This window comes from Oenanthe melanoleuca, chromosome 2 (assembly GCF_029582105.1).
Source record: "Oenanthe melanoleuca isolate GR-GAL-2019-014 chromosome 2, OMel1.0, whole genome shotgun sequence".
Lineage (NCBI taxonomy): Eukaryota > Metazoa > Chordata > Aves > Passeriformes > Muscicapidae > Oenanthe > Oenanthe melanoleuca.
In genome coordinates this window covers 126,745,949-126,764,312 of record NC_079335.1, presented here as the reverse complement: position 1 = coordinate 126,764,312, position 18,364 = coordinate 126,745,949, and the positions used below count along the sequence as shown (strand labels likewise).

The following is an 18,364-nucleotide window of genomic DNA, read 5'->3' as shown; positions in this document are numbered from 1 at the left end:
GTTTCCAAGAGATATCAGTATGTGGGTTTTTAATTTTTAAATATTCACACCTAGAATCAACTGGCTATGTGTTTTCAAAATCATGGGTTACCTACCAGAGGACCCTTGCCCATGAGAAATTTCCCCAGGCTCTGTGTGCCAGTTATCATATTTTCCCAGCCCAAATCAGTTGGGCTTTGTTTGTGTAGAGGCACAGACTTCTAAGTCACAAATAATGCTACAGTGCAGATGAGATTTTGCTGTGAAGAAAACGTGTGTTGTTACAGTAAACACCTTTTATTCAATGTTTATGATAAAATGACATGATGCACACATTCTTTTTTAGTGCATCTAAGTGGATCAACCTCAGTCCTCCTGCTGTTTCATTTTGCATCATTTTCATCATGAGAATTTGCTGAATATTTAGGTGACTTCAAAACATTGGGATCTAAAATCACAATGGTTGGGGCCAGTGCATATTAAACACCATTTTCCCTTTTACTAGACTTTTATCAAGATGGCATAAGAAAATGAGCTCAATAAAAGGTTTTTCCACTTATTTTGCAGGAACAACATTCAGTATCAATGCTATGTTGCTAGGTAGCCAGGTGATTTTAAACTGGAAAGCACCTCAGCCTATTCCTGCAAACCCAACATACCTATACTTGCCCAGCAGAATCTCTGAGGTGACACCTTTTATACAGAAGCATTTATTGTAAAAGATTTCAGTTCATAACAATTATGTTACTTTGTTAGTTTGAAGTAGGTAGGTTTCTGATACATTGTTATTTATATCGGTTTTTTTCTGCACACTATATCCTCACTGTGAATTTCCTACATCTGTGTGTACTAGGTCTGGGATGGAGTTAATTCTTTTCATGGCAGCTCCTACGATGCTGTGGTTTGGATTTGTGACCAAAACAATGCTGCTGCATAGACTCTATGCTGGGCACTGTCTGTACAGCATCAAGGCTGCCTCTGTTTCTCCTGCTCCCCAACCAGTGAATAGATCAGGGGTCCACAAGAGCTGGGGAGGGAATACAAGCAGATACAGCCCAAACTGTCCAAAGCAATATTTCATGCCATGTAACAATATGTTCAGCAATGCAGTGGAGAGGAGTTTAGATAGGCCACTTGTTTTTTGCCTCAGGAGCAGGCTGGGCATCACTCTGTCTGGGGGAGGTGGCAAGTGATTTCCTTTGTGTCACTTATCTTTTGTTTTCTTTCTAATTCCACTTCTTTGCTTATAAAATTACCAACCCGTGAGTTTTCTTGTTTTTACTCTAACTTTTCCATTCTGTGGATGTGAGTAGAGCAGATGTGCAATGCTCAGCTGCCTGTTAACCCACAACTTTGTGTGATGGCCAAGCCAAAAAGAATCCACACCTTCCTGGAAAATCACCTGCTCTCAAACACCACAAGGAAGCTGCCTAACAGGGACAGGAGCTACAAGCACCAAGGTTAAAGATGTTGTGTTTCATTTGCAGCCATTTAACCCCTGATGTGATGGTATGAAGTAAGAATGAAACAGAAAACAAGTGACCCCATATGTCAATACATGAAATAAAGTGACCACGAGAGGGTACTAGAGGTGTAAAACCACGGGTGGCTCAGCAGGTCACCTCTAATCAGCAGTTGGATATAAGGCAGCAGGAAAACCACTTTCTTCCTGTTGTGGCTTTGGAACCATGTGTGTGAACCTTTACTCATCCCTTCTTACCCCAAAGAGCAGGCTTTGGCAATAGCAGCCAGGCTGGAGAGGCAATACTGGGCCTGTGTGCCCTCTGTTTATCAGCAGGGCTTCATGGAATATCAACGAGGAGAAAACTCCACGGGTGGATAAAAACTGGGATTTAATGACAATCACCAATAAGGCAACATAAAATACACCAGCTCTGAGAACTTTTTGTGGGATCAAGTTATGATGTGGATACAGATTACACACGTACTGTTCTGCTATTGCTGAAGTTTAATTTTTGTCACTAATGCATTTTGCTAGCAGAGCTTAAAGGTCATGTCCCTAAGGATATGGCACCATTTGTGTTAGCAGAGCCTGGCTTTCTCTTCAGATAATAGTCATCTTGGACTGAGTATTATTAGAGGACAAGTGAAAGTGAGACTGGGGGAGGGGGAAGAGGAGGGGGGTGTGTTATGTGACTGTACATCCATCTTCATCACTGGAGGGTCACGAAAGGATTGCTGTGTGTTAACAAGCAGCACAGCTCCAAGCACTCAGGTCCCAGACACTGCAGCAGAGATCTTTTCAAGGTGAGCAGACTGGCCTAATGCAGAGCGTCTCCTGACTGGGAGATTTATGAAAATCTACTTTATACTGGCAGCAGAAGGCCTGACAAGACAGTGCTCTCCCCAGAGAAGTTACACTGACTGTTTCATCTCCCTGGAGAGCTCTACAGCTTTCCTCCAACAGACCACTTCATGCGAGGTCTTACTCTGCCCACATAACACACCAAACCAATGGCATTAACTACCTCTTCCACAAACACACACTGCTTGTTTATGTGCTCCTAAGGTTCCTGAAATTCAAACACTTGGCCCAGGAATGTAACTTAAGCACATTGCCTTTCAAGAGCCCCTAAGAAGTGTTACAGGGTCAGGGCTGGGGGGACACACGACAAACACTGAGGTCGAGACAGAGCTCAGACCACATAAAATTACCCCATAAAATCAACAGCAAATGCCCTGAGATCTGGAGAGTGCACAGATCTGTGTTACACCCCGAGCCACCACCTGCACTGTGCATCATGGGTTTATTTTTCTGTTGTTTCATCTCTCCCTGCAAGAAGCGGATGGCGCGGCCGTGGCTGCTCCATCTGCAAGGAGGCTGCTGGCACACCCTGTGCTCCAGGCCTGACCACGCTGCTTCCAGCTCCAAACAATATGTTCTTTTACACAATAATGGACAAACTGCCAGCCCTGCTCTCTCCCCTTTTCAGAAACAACCCTCACCTCAGTGTGAGACATTGAAACATGAGGCTCCTGGCTTGCATGATGCACTGAGGAGAAGGTTTCCCCTTGTCCAACTTGCAAGTGATATCTTGGCAACTATTTTTCCTGCACTTGATAATACTTACATTTGCAGAGTGATTCAGCATGACTCAGTGTCAGCAGCAGAGGCCAGGGTTTGTACTGAATTCTTACCAAAGCCAGGAAAGGAGATGCTCGGGTCATAAAATAACTGCAAGCAGTTTTTGTTTAGGGTGTTTCTTTGGAGAGTTGATGTAAGAAAAAGTGTTTTAAATAATGTGCCTGGCTTTTCATAAAACAGATGCCCCATTAAATGCAAACATGCTTTAACTTGGTAAAGGCTTGCAGAAGAAGGCAGCAAACAACAATTTCATTTTGTATGTTTTTCATGTTAATTTTTTTATGCCACAAATTGAAAGACTTAGAGCTGAAATCCTCTTCCTACAAGGAAGCAAAGCATCATCATCAGAGTAGCTGCTATCTCTGTGGTTTGCTAATTGGGTGTTTCTGCTTTACTGGTTTCCTGAGATGGGTGATGGAAATAGAGACAAGAAATAAGAACCACCAGCTTATGAGCTTGATCAAAGCTACAGAAGTGATTCCACATTCCTGAATTCAATGAATTTTCAATACTATTGCCCTTGGAAACAAAAGAGGTTTGGGCTGGAGAGAGAACAAAGAAGGACTTTCACAGAAATATTTCTGCCAAATAAAGACCACATCGGGAAGAATGACACAAATTGTAGGATGCAGTTGGAGAATCTGTGCACAGCTGGAAGCTTGTCCTTCTTCTGGTGGAGAAAGTCTGTGTAACATCTCTGCATCCTAAGGTTGTGCAATTTTCAGAAGACAAGACCTGGGTTTCTCTCACTTGGCACCACACTGGTGTCTAATTTAGGCAAAATTTTCATTGATTTAAAAGACCCTGACATATGCTTGTAGATTATTCCCAAGCAGCTGCAAAGCCAGATGCTTCTCAGAAATTTTGGGTTGCTTGTTTTTCTGTGAAAGAAAGACTGTGGTATCCTGGCAGAGACTTGTCCTTCACAAGAGATAAAGTGATAATTTACTTAGAAATAGGGAGGAAAAAGGGGAATATTTTTCCAAATTCACATAGATGCTAGGATCTAGGGTAAGAAAGCATCTATCAATTAAGCACAGTTAATTACAGGTTCCTAAGAAGCTCTCAGAAATTATATCCCTAATTGCTGAAAGCAAGTCATGGACTGAATTATAGCAGCATTAATGCAAGTCTCAGCCAAACAGCAGAGCTACCTGGAGTGAATGATGCACACAGAAAATGCACAGGGCTCAGATGCTAAACTCAGTTTCAGCTCCTGGATCAGAATATTTTATTTATGATGATGGCATTTTCCTCTCCACTAAGAACAGGGATAGTAAAGTAAGATTCAGACAAAGATCAAACCATCAGCCATTATTAAGCACTTAAATGAAATATTCTTGAAATTATTTAGTTAAACATCCTTAAGCACTTGTGTCCTCCCTCCCTTTTTCCTTCTAGTGCCATTGTCTGTTTCTTCTTAATTTTTATTTCTCCTCCTTTCCCCTGCACTGCTCTCTGCAAGGTTCCAGTTTCCACCGTTTCTCAATTTCCTTCCATAACATGACATAGCCAACATTGAAAATGACATTTTAGCTCCTTTTTCAAAGATGTTAGCAGGGTCAAGAGGATTCACATTTCCAAAAACCTTTTTATCAAGCTGTCTGTACATTCAGGGGTTATACATAAGACATTTTACCAGCACTACTGTACTGCTATAGAGCAGGACAAGTTCCCATTATCTTCTATGCCACAAGAGATACATTCATGTTCTACTCATAGGAGATTAAAATAGATAATTGCAATAGATTTCCACCTCAAGATGCTGCATACTGTCCACCCCTGCTGCACTGTAATAGAAAGGTTCAATCCCAACCCCAGAGCACAGAGTTGCAGATGGCTTGAACCCAACTCACCTAAACACTTGTCTAGACAAATGTGCTTCTGAAACTGAGCTTAGACACCGTCTAATCCCAGTAAATTGTGTTAGGTATCCTCAATAAAACCCAAGTTCATTTTAACCAGATAACACGCATTAACATACAATTTGAGCCACAAAGACCTGGGCTTTAAAATCTTACCTAGCATATTGTTCTCGAAAAGTACCTACTTTATACTTTGGACTAGACACGACCATTCATTTTGATGGGCTAAAGTGATTTATTTTTCAATAGTGCTGGTTCAATTGAGTTAACAAGATCAAAAGCTCCCAGCACCCATTAAGTCGCAGGCTAAGTCACTTGAATGAACATTATCTGGCTGCGCCTGGAGACGCACGGGGAGAGGACCCCGATTTCCACTCGACGGGCCGGGCTCTCTCGGGGAGCGAGGTGCCCTTTCCCCCGCAGGAGCAGGGGCAGCATCCCTCTGCCTCCTTCCCCGCCGGGCCTCGGTCAGCGCGGCCCGGGGCACCGCAGCGGTGCCCGGAGACCGCGGTGCAGCGGCGGGGGCACGGACAGCCCCGGCCGGACACGGTGTCCCCGCTGCTCCCCGAGAGCCACCGCCAGCGCCTTCCCAGCCCCTGCCCTGAGCGCTCCCGACGGGAATCGCCGCATCCATTGCTTCCCAAGGGCTCCCGACGGGAATCGCCGCATCCCTCGCATCCCTCGCATCCCTCGCATCCCTCGCTGCCCGCGCCGCGCTCAGCGCGCATCCCCCGGCCCGGCCCCAGCGCTCCCCGCCTGCCCCCCTCACGCCCCCGCCGCCGCCGCCCTTCCTCCCCGGGGCTCCCCGGCCCGCCCAGGCTCCTCCTCCTCCTTTCTCTCAGCGCACCCTCCCTCCCTCCGTTCCTCACGCCCTCCGTCCGTCCCCGCGCCGCCCGCAGCCTTGCCCGGGCTCTGCGGCGCTCCCTGGGCGCTCCCGGCGCTGCTCCGGCCGCGGGGCACGGCAGGGGCGATGCGCGGGGCGCTGCCGGGGCGCAGCCCAGCGGCTCCAGCGGCTCCAGCGGCTCCAGCGGCTCCAGCGGCCCCGGCCGCGGCGTAGCGCTCCTCGGCCGGGCGGACCGGCGCTGTCCCGGGGCTCCGCGGGCCGTGGGGACAGCCCCGGGGCCGGAGGGGCCGCGCCTCCCCCGGAGCCGGGCGAGCGGCGGTGGCGGCCGGCGGGAGCGGGGGGTGGCCCCCCGATGTGTGACATGATCGACTCGCAGTCCGCCGAGAAGATCAGCAGGATGAAAAAGTTGCGGAGAACTTTGTCGGAGAGCTTCGGCCGAATAGGTGAGTGCCGGGCCCGGCCCGGGCGTCCCGGCAGGGAGGGGACGGGGCGGTGGGAACAGCGCTGCCGGGCTGGGAACAGCCGCGCGACGCCTTCCCAAAAACGTTCCTTGGGAAGAGAGCTCGGGAAATAAAGAACTCCGGTAGCCCCAGCAGTGCTGGTTGGATCTGTGATGGAGTTAGCCCAAAATCGGCTGGGAAGAACAAACTGTACATGAGAGTTGGCTCATGTGCCCCCATTGCCAAAGAGAAACCTCGACAGAAAGCAGTCGGTTATTTTCATTTTGTTGCAGGTCTGGTAATTTATTTTTTGTACGGGCTGCAGGTTGTTTTTAGTTGAGATGCTGAAGCAGGTAAAAGCGGCCCAGTGATTTAGGGGGCCAGACAAAAGAAGTCTGTCTGTCATCTGCTGTGAAGTCTTGTCGCTCTGTCACTGCCATAAAGCATCCTGAGACAGCGTCATGTGAATGCCAGTGCCGAGCGTGTTACCTCCCGATGCCACCACGCCGTGTTCTGGCTTTGACACCAGTTTATTTTGCAGTTGAATTTGTTATTGAGAACAATGCCAAAGAGTTCTGGTCTGCTCGGGCTGGTGTTTCTCCGAGTGTTTGGCATGCTGTGTTGCTTAATTCACTGTTTAAAGCATTAATTCCCAGTGACATCATCAACACGCAGCTAAGCAGGGAGAGAAGGTCCTCTGAGAGGCGGTGAGAAGTGTCCCCGAGTTGGTGGGACAGAGCAGTGGAGAAGTGCAGTAACACGAGAGCAGATGCAGCAGCTCCTGTCCTTGTAGTCCTTCTGTATTGCACAGTCCTTAGCCGTGCCCTGTCCATTTGGGAGCTCTTCCCTTACAGCCATCCTGGCAGGGTCAGCTTGCAGAGCTGCTTTGTCCCGCTGAGAGGGTGTGAGGTGTGTGAAGTGCCGGTGCAGCCCGGAGCCTGGAGCTGGGCTCTCCCCAGAACCCCACCTAGGAGATGTGCTGGCACACTTGGGCGTTTTAATTTTTCATTGCTGTGTATGCATCCAAGTACTGCAAGTTTTAAGTGGATGATTGTGTTTGAAATCAGGTATTTTTTATTGTCCTACTCCAGGATTGAAAAGACTGAGAAAAGCTTTTTCTTACTTGTAAACCAGAGAGTTTCAAGGGGAAATGCAAAATTTCAGTGGTAAAGCAAATATAATTTCACTGTTACAAATCTCTCTGTCCCCATATGGAAACAGCTTTCACCTATCATCAGTCTTAAACTTGTAAAATACATATAACTTCATTTGATTAGAAGAAAAAAAAATGAAGCAGTCAGGTGTTTGGTCTGTTCTATGTCTCTGTGCGTGTATAAACACAGAGAGACCCTCTTCCACAGAGCTGTGAAAGGGTTTTACTAATGGTGGAAGTCATTAACAAAGAAAATGTTTTGAATGAGGATGCTGCTTTGTTGTAACAGTGACAGTCCTGTTAATGCCTTTTAGGGATCAAGGCCCCTCTGGCTGGTAATTTCTGCATGTTTTATTTGGCTCGGTTGGGTGATTATCTCTTTTTGTCATTTTGCACAAATTAAACAAGCTTTTAGTTTCCTTGGGAGCTGTGGCCTGGTTTTAGATACAAGGATGTCTGAAAGCTCCTCCAGTCCTGTGTGTATATGTGCAGAAGTGTAGGTGTGTGATCTGGAATGTGGTTTGTTTGTTTGTTTGCTGCTGGTTGTTTTGTGATTAAAACACAGCTGCTCCCAGCAAGTTTGTTCAGTCTTCAGATGCTCAAATATATTGGTCATCATTCTGGTAACTGCACTTTGAGCAACAAAACTTCTAATTTTTCTGTATGAGGTTTGAAGATGGTCCACCCCCTGATACCAGAGCCACAGATAAGCCCAAGCAAAGAAATTCTAAACTTGCATACCAGGAAATCCTTGGTTAAAACATGTGCTGTACTTAACTCTTATATTGAAGTGAAGGAGAGAAAACAAAAACCTCATTGGAAAAAGTTTTTCTAGGTATTTGACATTTGGGTTTTAAAGCTCTTTTTATAAATGCTGGTTTCTTGGTATGGTTAGCAAATTACAAATAAAAAAAGTATTTAAATTGTAACTTTTTCAGTCATCTGTTCAGTTGTGATTTGTCATAAATTCCTGACAGTGGTAAAGGCCAGGTTGGATGGGGCTTTGAGCAACCTGGTGTAGTGCAAATTGTCCCTGCCCATAACAGGGGAGTTGGAATGATCTTCAGGGTCTCCTCCAACTCAAACCATTCTGTGATTCTATAAAACAGTGATGATATATAAACTTTTTCTGTTCTGTTCCAATGTCTGTGTTTTTGTAGGCTAAAGTATGCAACACAGTATCATGAGCATAGTCATATAAATTATGTGAGAGTACTGTAGGGTTTGAATCAAACATTAGTGAGTTAAACCTTCATGTGTTGCAGTAGGAAAGATCTGATGATCATTCCTGAAATGATAAAGCACTGCCTTCCCCCAGTGTTGGCAGTATTCCATCTACCAAATGCAGTTCTCTCTACACTGGAAGACCCCAAACTTTGGTACCAGATTTTGATACCCAAGTTTATGTTAGCCTCTTGGATAAGAGTGATGGAAATGTATCCTGATTGTCACTGGCAGTGAGCTTTATTTTTTGTTAGAGCTTGTGGGTTAACACTCAATAAACTGCATTTCAGACTCATTTCTCTCCACCAAGTAATCCTCTCAATTTGAGAAGCTTTAGCTGCAATTAATTTATGATTTTTTTACAGTGCAGTGAAGTATGTTGGGTAATGTTTGAAGCTATTTCTCCACCATCTCTAGACAGTGCAGTTATTCCTGGGGCACAGCAGAGGCCCAAAGGGTGCCAACTGCAGCTTCAGGAAGACTTGACCCATTTTCTTAACTGTGAACTGATGCTTTGCAGCCAGTGGCTTTCCTGGAAGAGGGTGATGAAGATCTGGCTCATCAAACAAAACTGGGCTTAGTCCTGTAACTGTTAGAGCACCTAATATTGGAAATGTTTATTTTGCTGAGTTGAAAATTGTGATGTGTGAAATTGCCCATTCAGTGAGCCTTTTCCTGAGCATTCACTTTGTGCCATTGTGTGCAAATCTGACAGGGGATGATACAGTGCTGTGGTGTGCTGGGGGAAATGTGTGTGGCCTGTGGTGCTACAGAATGGCTCTTTGCTGCAGAAATTGCACACTTCCAATTCTAGAGAAATGTTCTATCTTTGCAGCTTAGGTACCCTTTCTGCTTTCTGTTGTTTAAAGGAGTGTCCCTCTTAAAAGTTATCTCATCATAAAGAACTTGTATTGCTGATAATCTGAAAAATATACATAATTCTTTTCATTCATAAGTTTCTGCCAGCCTATTCATTTTTATATGAACATCCATATTAGTTTAAAAAATTTGGTTTCCTTGCTTAAAGAATGTGTGGACCATGTAAGTGAACAGTTAACCAACTTCTAGAGATTCTGTTGACTCACTGTTTAATTTAGCATTTAAACCTTTATTAAGTTTGGTTCCTAGTTTTGCCCTTTGATAATTATGTAATTAAATTATTAGTGAATAATTTAATAAAAGTAGTAGTCATCTTTGAGTTATGTGGAGAGTTCTTAGCTATGCCTTTGTTGAAGTTCATTTAGTACCAGAATCACTTTGAGACCTCTTCAGCTCATGCCATTTAACTTCTATTTTCTTATGAGTTGCTTTAGCCAAAAACTAACACCAGGTTACAAAGAAAGGAAGGAGGAAAGAAAGAGAGAAAGAAAGAGAGAAAACATTGTTGAGATTGATCACAGTGTGCTGAAAGCAGTCTGTGGCCTTTCTGAGCATCCCTGGGCTTTGTTGCTAGCTCCTCACTGATACAAAGGTTATCTCCACTAATCTCCTCTGATGTACATCCACATAGCTCACATACCTGAGATAATGAGAAGTTCATTTGTAAATAGTTTATTTTTTTAAGTTCAGCAGAACTTTTTTTTAAACAGTTTAAAAAGGAAAAGATTGCATCAGAGAGAAAAAAATATTTTTAATATAGTTTGTTCTATAAAATGTACTGCTTTGTTGTTTTCTTTGGGAGATGCTATATAATGAATTTTTTGAGACTGATATTGTTATTAAACAGAATCTCATTAAATGGGTGGCCAGAACTCCCATACTCTTCTTGTGATTCTTAAAAGCCCTTTTAGTCAAAGGTAGAAACTAAACACAAGCCAGATATTGGCATTGGACCAATATCTTCCCATTTCTTGTTCTGTTACACTGTAAATTTTGTTTAGCTGTCTGTTTGGCTATTCCTGTAATATTCTGGTAGTGTGAAAATTTTGTGTTCTGGTAAGGGAGAAAAGCTTGTCAGCACAGCCTAGGTGTGTCATTTACTAATTTATAGCTTGTATGGCATTGTGACCTGAATGGTGATTGAGAAGATCAGAAGCACATTCTTAAAAAGTGTTCCACAGGTTGGGGATTCTCCTTCACTTTCCTTCACTTTCCTTCACTTTCCTTCACTTTCCTTCACTTTCCTTCACTTTCCTTCACTTTCCTTCACTTTCCTTCACTTTCCTTCACTTTCCTTCACTTTCCTTCACTTTCCTTCTCATAGTTTGAGCACTTGGGACTGGCAGTCTGAAAATGTTTTGATCACCCTTCAAAACCATAAAAATATATTTAACTGTCAAAAAGTACAATGTGTACAGATCTCCTCAGCAACAAACCTGAGTTTGTTTCATTATTTTTGTCACTGAGCATGAAGCCCAGATGAGTAACTGTGAAGCAGTGATTTTCAGAGGTTTGAGGGAAGCCATGTTTTGTGTCCTAAAGAAAGGGGATTTTAAAGGGAAGGGAAGACTGGACATTCCCTGCTTTTCTGTGCAAAGATAACTGGGGTTTGTGCCTTGCTGCCCATGGTGGAGATTCTGGAGATGCAGCACAGGTGGTACTGCCTCTGTACCACCTCTGATACAGCTTCTACAGCTTTGGCATTGCTCTTGTTTTGTTTTTGCTTGTTTGTTGTGGTTTTTGTTTACTTTTATTTTTGTTTTGTTTGGTTGGTTTTTGTTGTTGCTGTGGTTTTTGGTTTTTTAGTTTGTTTGTTTTGGGGGTTTTCTGGGGTCTTTTTGTTTTGGTCTTTTGTGGTTTGTTTTAATTTTTTGTTGGTTGTTTTTTGTTTTTGGAGCTGGTAACACAGTTGCTCCTGAAGACAAGACTTGGAAGAGGTTTAGAAATTAATAGTGATTTGAAGGCAGAAGGAGCATCTAAAAGAGGAAAAGAACTACTGGAGTCTAGATCCTCAACCATGCTAGGTGCTTAAATATTTGTCTCCTGCAGAAATATGCAGGAAGGAGAGTAAGAAACATTGTGCTGCTTGAATGATGAGGAGAGACCCTTCTGGTGCAGCTCTGCACGAGCTGTGTGGTTGTTAGATGACCTCCCTCAAACTGAGGACCTGTGTGATGTAAACTGAGAAGAAACAGTGCAATCACCAGTGCAATGGTTTATTTAATTTTGGCTCTCCAGGAGAGGGAAACAAAGAGCACTTTCAGGTCACAGCATCAGCACACAAAGTGCAGTCCCTCGTGGGTCTGGTTGAGAAAAAGAACCAGTCTCTACCTTTGGACTGACACAGTTCAGTGCAGATTTGGAGGAATTAATTTTCTTCATGTTTCAATTAAGATGTCTAGTATGCTAAAGGAAAACTTTTCATCAGCTTAATCTTTGCTACAACTGCAGAACCATTTGTGTCTTCATTTTCTCACCAGTTCACGTTTTCTGCACTGTTTTTCTCTCCTGTGTTTGTTGATTAATTGCTTGGTAACAGTGTAAGAAAGAAATCTCTTCTGCTGTAGTGTAAGTCATTCTAAAAATTATAAAAGAAAAAAAGATAAAGGAAAAAAGCATATTACAATGCATACTACTTCATAAAGAGTTAGTACTTGACAAACTAAATACATGGTTAGGTGTTTGTTACACTTTTCCCTTTTGAAGTTCAGTCAAGCTCTCCAGAAAGGGTTTTCATACTCACTGGGAGTTAAAATTTAAAAACCAAACTCACCCTTACAAACTCTTTATTTTCTTTAACCTGAGAGGATGTTTTTCATAAATATGTAAATTTACTTTCTTAGAAACTCTCTGTGCAGTTCTACATTGCATTTATAGATTCATATTTTGAGTATAAAATTGTTTTTCACACCAGCCTGTTCTTTCCTATTATAACAGGGAAATGATGCTCTGGGTATTTTTTTTTTTTTTTTTTTTTTTCTCTTTTTTTTTTTTTTCTTTTCTGGTGTTTTTTGTTCATTGAAATGCATACAGATAATAATTTATTTTTTCTTTTTATTTTAAAGCCTTGAAGAAGGAAGATAGCAGCTTTGATGAGGTAGGTTAAATGTCTTTGTACCTTGCATAGTCCAGGTATGCCTTTAGTATTTGTCACTGATGCTAGCAGAAACCCACAGATAGTAGTGTCATGATGTGCATGTGAATTAACACATGCATGTTGCTCATATTTTCATTTTACAAATAACTACCAGAAGAATTTGTTAGTCAAAGGGTCTGAAAGGAACACTTAGGGGCTTTTTTTTTGATTTAATACAACTGAATGTTTTAAGAAAAGTGGCCATTTAAAACAGTTCAATGCTGAGAAATGTTGCATGCAGGGAAAATACTTTATAGAACTCTGCCTGTGATAATTCCTGTAAGTGAAGGCCTGTACTGTAACAGGCAGGGAGAAATCTTCACTCCTGAGAGAACACTTTATGTAAAGTGCTGCTGCATTGGCTTCTTGCTGAATATGTCAACTGAGAGATGCTTATTATGAAATTAAAAAGAAACCCAACCCAACAGCACAAAACCAGCATCCAGTCTATTGGTAAAACTGATACTTGATTATTCAGTCTAATCAGTTTGAGGTCTTGACCTGTCTGTGATATGATTCCCAAGTTAACTTGTAAAATATGCTGCTCATGATTTGTGCTTGAGAGTTCCAGGTCAGTGCAAGTTATCCCACAGAGCAAGTTCATGCAGGACCTTGGTGTGATGACTGGTGATATTGTAGTCAATGCTTGCCTTGTACTTCCCTCTGCCACCAGAGCTGGAAGCAAATGGAAGTGTTTTCATGTGTTGATGTTACACTTCTGGCATTTCTTCTTCGTTGCCTGCTGTAAGCTTAAATTCTTGGCTGAATAGAGTGAGATAGCTGTTGTGTAATGCCAGATTCTAGAATAAATAAATGATGATGTAATGTCCTGGATTCTGGATCAAATCAGACTCCATCTCTTTCTAAACAGATCACACTGATGCTAAAATACAGCAGTAACAATATAAATGCTTTGTGATTTTCTGATGTGTTGCAAAATCTCACTCACCTTGACCCCTCTCAGGTCTGGAGTGAAGGTCATGGGGTCAGGCTCTCTTTTCAGGAGCTCTGTTGCATCAAGCAGTGGTTCTGACTATTTTAGTTCTCTTGTAACACACATGGAACTTGATTCCTCCCTAGAAGTTACACCTGTGCAAATATGTGCAGATATGTGGTTAGTAAACTCTGAATCCTTGTTTTACAAATCTGGTTTGTTCAGTATTTCCTTCTGAAGGCTGCAGTGGTATAGCTGTGCTATAACCTCTCAGTAAGTAGTAATACCTTGTATTAAACTTGAGTCAGAATTTGAAAGGATCTATTAAAAAGCATTGGCATATGAAGATGGCAGTTCTTCTGTCCCCTTCCCTTCCCCAGCATTGTTTATCTGCAGGTTGCATTATTTTCTTTAAACCTGATTTTCTGCTTTAACAGAAGACAACTTGAGCAAATTTTTATTTAAATTCAAGGGGGTTAGGGAAGAAATAATCTTTCAAATATGTTTTTAATGGAATCTGACAGATTGTTGCAATGAGCTACTGCAGAAGCAGTAAGGGACATCTAGTGGGAAGGGTACACAAAAGAATTTTCTTCTATTTCCTGTAAGTATAGAGGAACTTGATGTGACATTTGCATCAATTGATTCCATAGCTTTAGGTGTCATTTCTTAGAAGAAAGAAAAATGTGTTGAGATTTTATGTTGTCCTTATTATCTCTTCAAATTGTACACAGTTCCTGGTGATTTTCTAGCCTGAAATATGAATCAGAGAATGAGCTGTACCAGGTATCACTTAATTCCTTTCCTTTCAAACATCCTTCAAATCAGAAGATGAAACAGATGCTGGTAACAATAATGTACCTGATTTAATAACACCTACTTCTAAGGAAGGCAGTATCTGTGAGCAGAGGAGTGGGTGCACATATTGGTCTTAGGAGGCCATCCTGAAAAACACTACTAAGACCATAGCAGGATATGAAAAAAAGCTGTCTTGTACATGTAGTATTGATGTAACAGGGAAGCAGTTCTGAAGAAGTTAAGATGACAATAAATGGGAATATCAGATCAGAGGAGAGAGAGAAAGTAGTTTTCCAGGCTGTCCAAAAGCTGTCAGCTTTGGGCCTCCTACTACAAAAAAAATAAATAGTCAGCTATTGAAACAGAAATTTCATTTAACAAGCAGCACATTCTCCTTGTATGGTTGGTGAAAGGATGCTCATTTATGCTGCTGACAGGTGCTGTGTATCTCTTCTCAGCCTGCTTCCCCTTTCCAGAGGGAGGTTGCCTGTGAAGCAGGGCTTGAGCAAGAGTGATGAACTTGCAGAGGGACTTTGTGCTCTGACAGGTAGAGGAGGAGGACTCTTGTTTCAGCCTTTCAAGTGGTGACCATAACACCAGGAGCAGAAGTTGGCCAGCAGGGACCTGATACCTCTGATGGAGGAGAGAAGGTGGCATGAAGAGGAAGATGACCCTTCTAAAGCTGCCAGGTCTGCATTTGCAGCTGAATAGGTTGTCACTTTATTCTGCATATTGTAGGTGCTACATGAGGTGCTTGCTTGTGTGTCTCTCAGGAACTGAGAGGAATAAATTGAGCAGTTCAGTGGCTCTTAATTCTACCTGCTTCAATTGCTTGCAGCAGCTGAAAAATGTACAACACTACAGGAAGTTGTCTGTCTTTTGAAGAGAAACTTCTAAAAATTAAGATGTCAGACATGACAGGCAACTGTACCACATAATTGCTTTCTGTTGGTTATGAAATGAATCTGTCCAATAAATAGGGACCAGAAGAATCATGAGCAGTGAATCCTGTGAATAAGTTACAGGTTAGAAAATACTTTTATTTGTAGAATTGTTTCAGGGATCTTACTGCTGTGTTTAGTCCTGCCCATAAGGTCAGAGAACAAGAGTGTGAAGGAGTAGTGTAAGGTTTCTCACTTTTTAATACCTCTTATGTTGCTTTGATTAAATTTTAAATGAGAAAAAAAAGAGGCCAGTTTTCTGTAAATGATGCCAACCTTAGCTTTGGTCCATGAGAACATTGAATTAATCCATTTAATGGATTTAATGGTAGCCTGCTCACCTTCCTAAGATGTGTGACATCTTCCAGAGACTCACATGGATAGAGGAGTGGATGCAGACCACTTTTTCTACAGTCTTTCATTCAAAGCAGTAATGGTGTGGTTTTGTTTTTTGTTTTCTAACCTTTAGCCTCTTCCTTTCTGTCACACTGGTCACATTGTGGGAACTGAAACACAGGCCTGGGTCAGTACGTGCAGAAATCAGTGGGAAGGTTCTCAGTGTTGTCAGTGGTTTGTGGATTTGTGGTTTCCTCTGCCAGGGAGTATCATGGGAGAGGGGCTGTTCTTGCCTGTTTGCAAAGTTTTTTGAGTAAGCACCTTCTCCTTGTGTCCTTAAATGTGCCTTGTCTACTCTCTGAAAATGGCAAACTGTGAACCACCCTCTCCCCCCAAAGTAGCTGCCCTGTTTTTCAAAGCAGCCTGAGTTTCACTCTCTGGGTGTAGGTTCTGGCACAGTTAGCATCTGTTTTGTTGTTTTAGGTGAAGCACTGATTATCTACATTGAACATCGTGATAGAAAATGAACACCTCTGAGGAGCAGCACTACATGAAAAGAGCACTCTGAAAACAAATAGGTGTTCCTTGAGTGAACATTTTATTTGTGCTTCAGTAGTTGTCAAAGTTCAGATTAATCATTTCCAGCCATGCAGGATTGCTTTGATGTATTTGGACCACTGTATATATATAAGTTCACTCTGCCTTATAATGATGGAACCTACTTATTTTTCATTACAATGTGATCAAGGCCAATAACAAGTGGCTGAATTGTAGCATATTTGTTTAAATAGCAGCCAGGGTTGATGTGACTAAACTCATCTAGGGTTGGTGGTAACCTCTTCCTTTGGTTAGCTGCTTGCTATTACAATTTATTTCTAAATTACTGTTGCAAGCTGTTTGTTCTTGTCTTTCTGTTGCTGGTTACTCTGAGCACTTAAATCATGTTTTAAGACCTTCAGTCATATGTGTGCACACTAAATAAATTATTATCAATGTCACAATGAAATCAAAAGAAAATGATCTTCAGCCTCAAAATAAATATGAATGTATTTGATTATTGCCTCTTATAGTGAGTTTTATTGCTATTGTTTAGCTGAATTTTAATGTTAATTTTTGCTGATATTAAGAGCACTTTTTTTTTAAAGGCCATCTTTCTTGGGAAATTAGGATACTGGGATTGTGTCTGCTGCATGCATAGTGCTGTCTGACTTCACCCAGTAACTTTGAAGCTGTCTGACACCAGATGCCTAAATGCTGGTGGAAAAGCATGTGAGCTGGCTGAGGGGTAGAGATAAGAATCTCCTCTGATGGAAAAGCTGAAATTCACGTTCTTGTGAGCATATGAGAATGAGGTTGGATGTGTTATGAATACTCTGACTTCAGCAAAATCCTTAATACTCATCTACTCCTTACTACATTTAGAGTCTCCAACTCTGAGGAAGCCAAATTTCATTTATTTCACTCATGGAACAACTTCTGTGTGTTTGAAGTGGAAGTGTGTGAAAGGGGAGGGAGTTCTGCCAAGTTAATTCTTGATTCTGTAATGTGCTTGCTCTCACAGTCTCTCTCACCCCAAATAAAAGGGCTACTCCCTCTGTGGGATGTTGGCATGAAAAAAGTCTTGGTTTAGAGGATACCCATCTCTGAACCAGAACTTTTGTGTAGAGATTATTTTGACTTTGAACAGTTAAAGGAAAAGGGTGTAGTTGGAAGAAAGTTAAGCTTTGTAAAGTATGAACAAGAGGCATTTGAATGCCATAATGCAGGTGGCACATAATACACTAAATAAATGTTCTGATTTTTTATTATTTTATTTATAGTAAGTATCTTGAGAGAGATATTTGTGTATGACAAAGATTAAAAACCCTTAAAACTGAATTTGGAAAAAACCACTAGAAGTATAGGTGTCAAAACATTTTCTAAATAATACCAGGGAACTGGGTCAGAAAAACTTCATCTAGTAGTTAGGTTACTTTGCCAAATGTGTACAAAGGTGGAAAAATCTGTCTGTTCAGATACATTGTCACAAAGCAAATGAGAGAAAACAATTCCAGGCAGAAGACAGCTCAGTATTGGAAGTTGCAGCTTTTGAAGTGTTGCTTGATGCATGACGCAGACAAATATTTTTTGGTGACAAGAGGGAGGTGAAGGCTCAATAATGTAATGTGATGCCTCCTGCAGGAGGACCACCCTCCTGGGTTAGAGAGATCTTTGTGTGTCTGATAAAGATCTTTCCAGACTGCCACCTCTGGGAGGGAAGATGGGTGGGGATGATGTTGTCTCCTGAGCCTGTACATGACAGAGATTTCCCAGGAGATGGTTTGTGTTCCTTAAACTGCTCTCCTACACTTGTGAGGTTCCCTAGCAGCAGACATCATCTTGCCCAACAGATTTATGGTCTCTGCTGCTGCGTCTCTTTGAAGCCATTCCAAAAACACAAATCTGAATTGTGCCCTGGCTCTTAGGACTGGTGTGTGATGCTGGTATGTGTGCATCTGTAGCAGAATAGTGCCAGCATTTCAGTTCTTACAAAGTTGTTCTCACCTGTTTAGAGGGAAAAATTGTTTTCTCTAGACTGATAATATTACTAGCAATTGTGTTTCAGGTGAGTCTGAGAACGAAGGGCATGAATGGAAGAGAGCAAAAACTGCCATTCTGCTAAAGCTTCTTGTTGCATCAGCTGTGGGACAGATGTTCCTCTGTGGGACAGAAGGGGCATTGTTCTGTGA

The 18,364-nt window shown here is 42.2% G+C and overlaps 1 protein-coding gene across 2 annotated transcripts in view; it reads left to right on the top strand.

Moving 5' to 3' along the window:
• Positions 1-5,827: 5,827 nt before the first annotated feature.
• CDK14 (cyclin dependent kinase 14) overlaps positions 5,828-18,364 on the top strand; it is a 336,272-nt gene continuing 323,735 nt past the window's right edge. For both annotated transcript variants that reach the window (XM_056483748.1, XM_056483747.1), the window contains exons 1-2: positions 5,828-6,237; positions 12,556-12,587. In XM_056483748.1, coding sequence (XP_056339723.1) covers positions 6,147-6,237; positions 12,556-12,587 — 123 coding nt within the window. In that variant the 5' untranslated portion in view covers positions 5,828-6,146. The remainder of the gene's footprint in view (positions 6,238-12,555; positions 12,588-18,364) is intronic.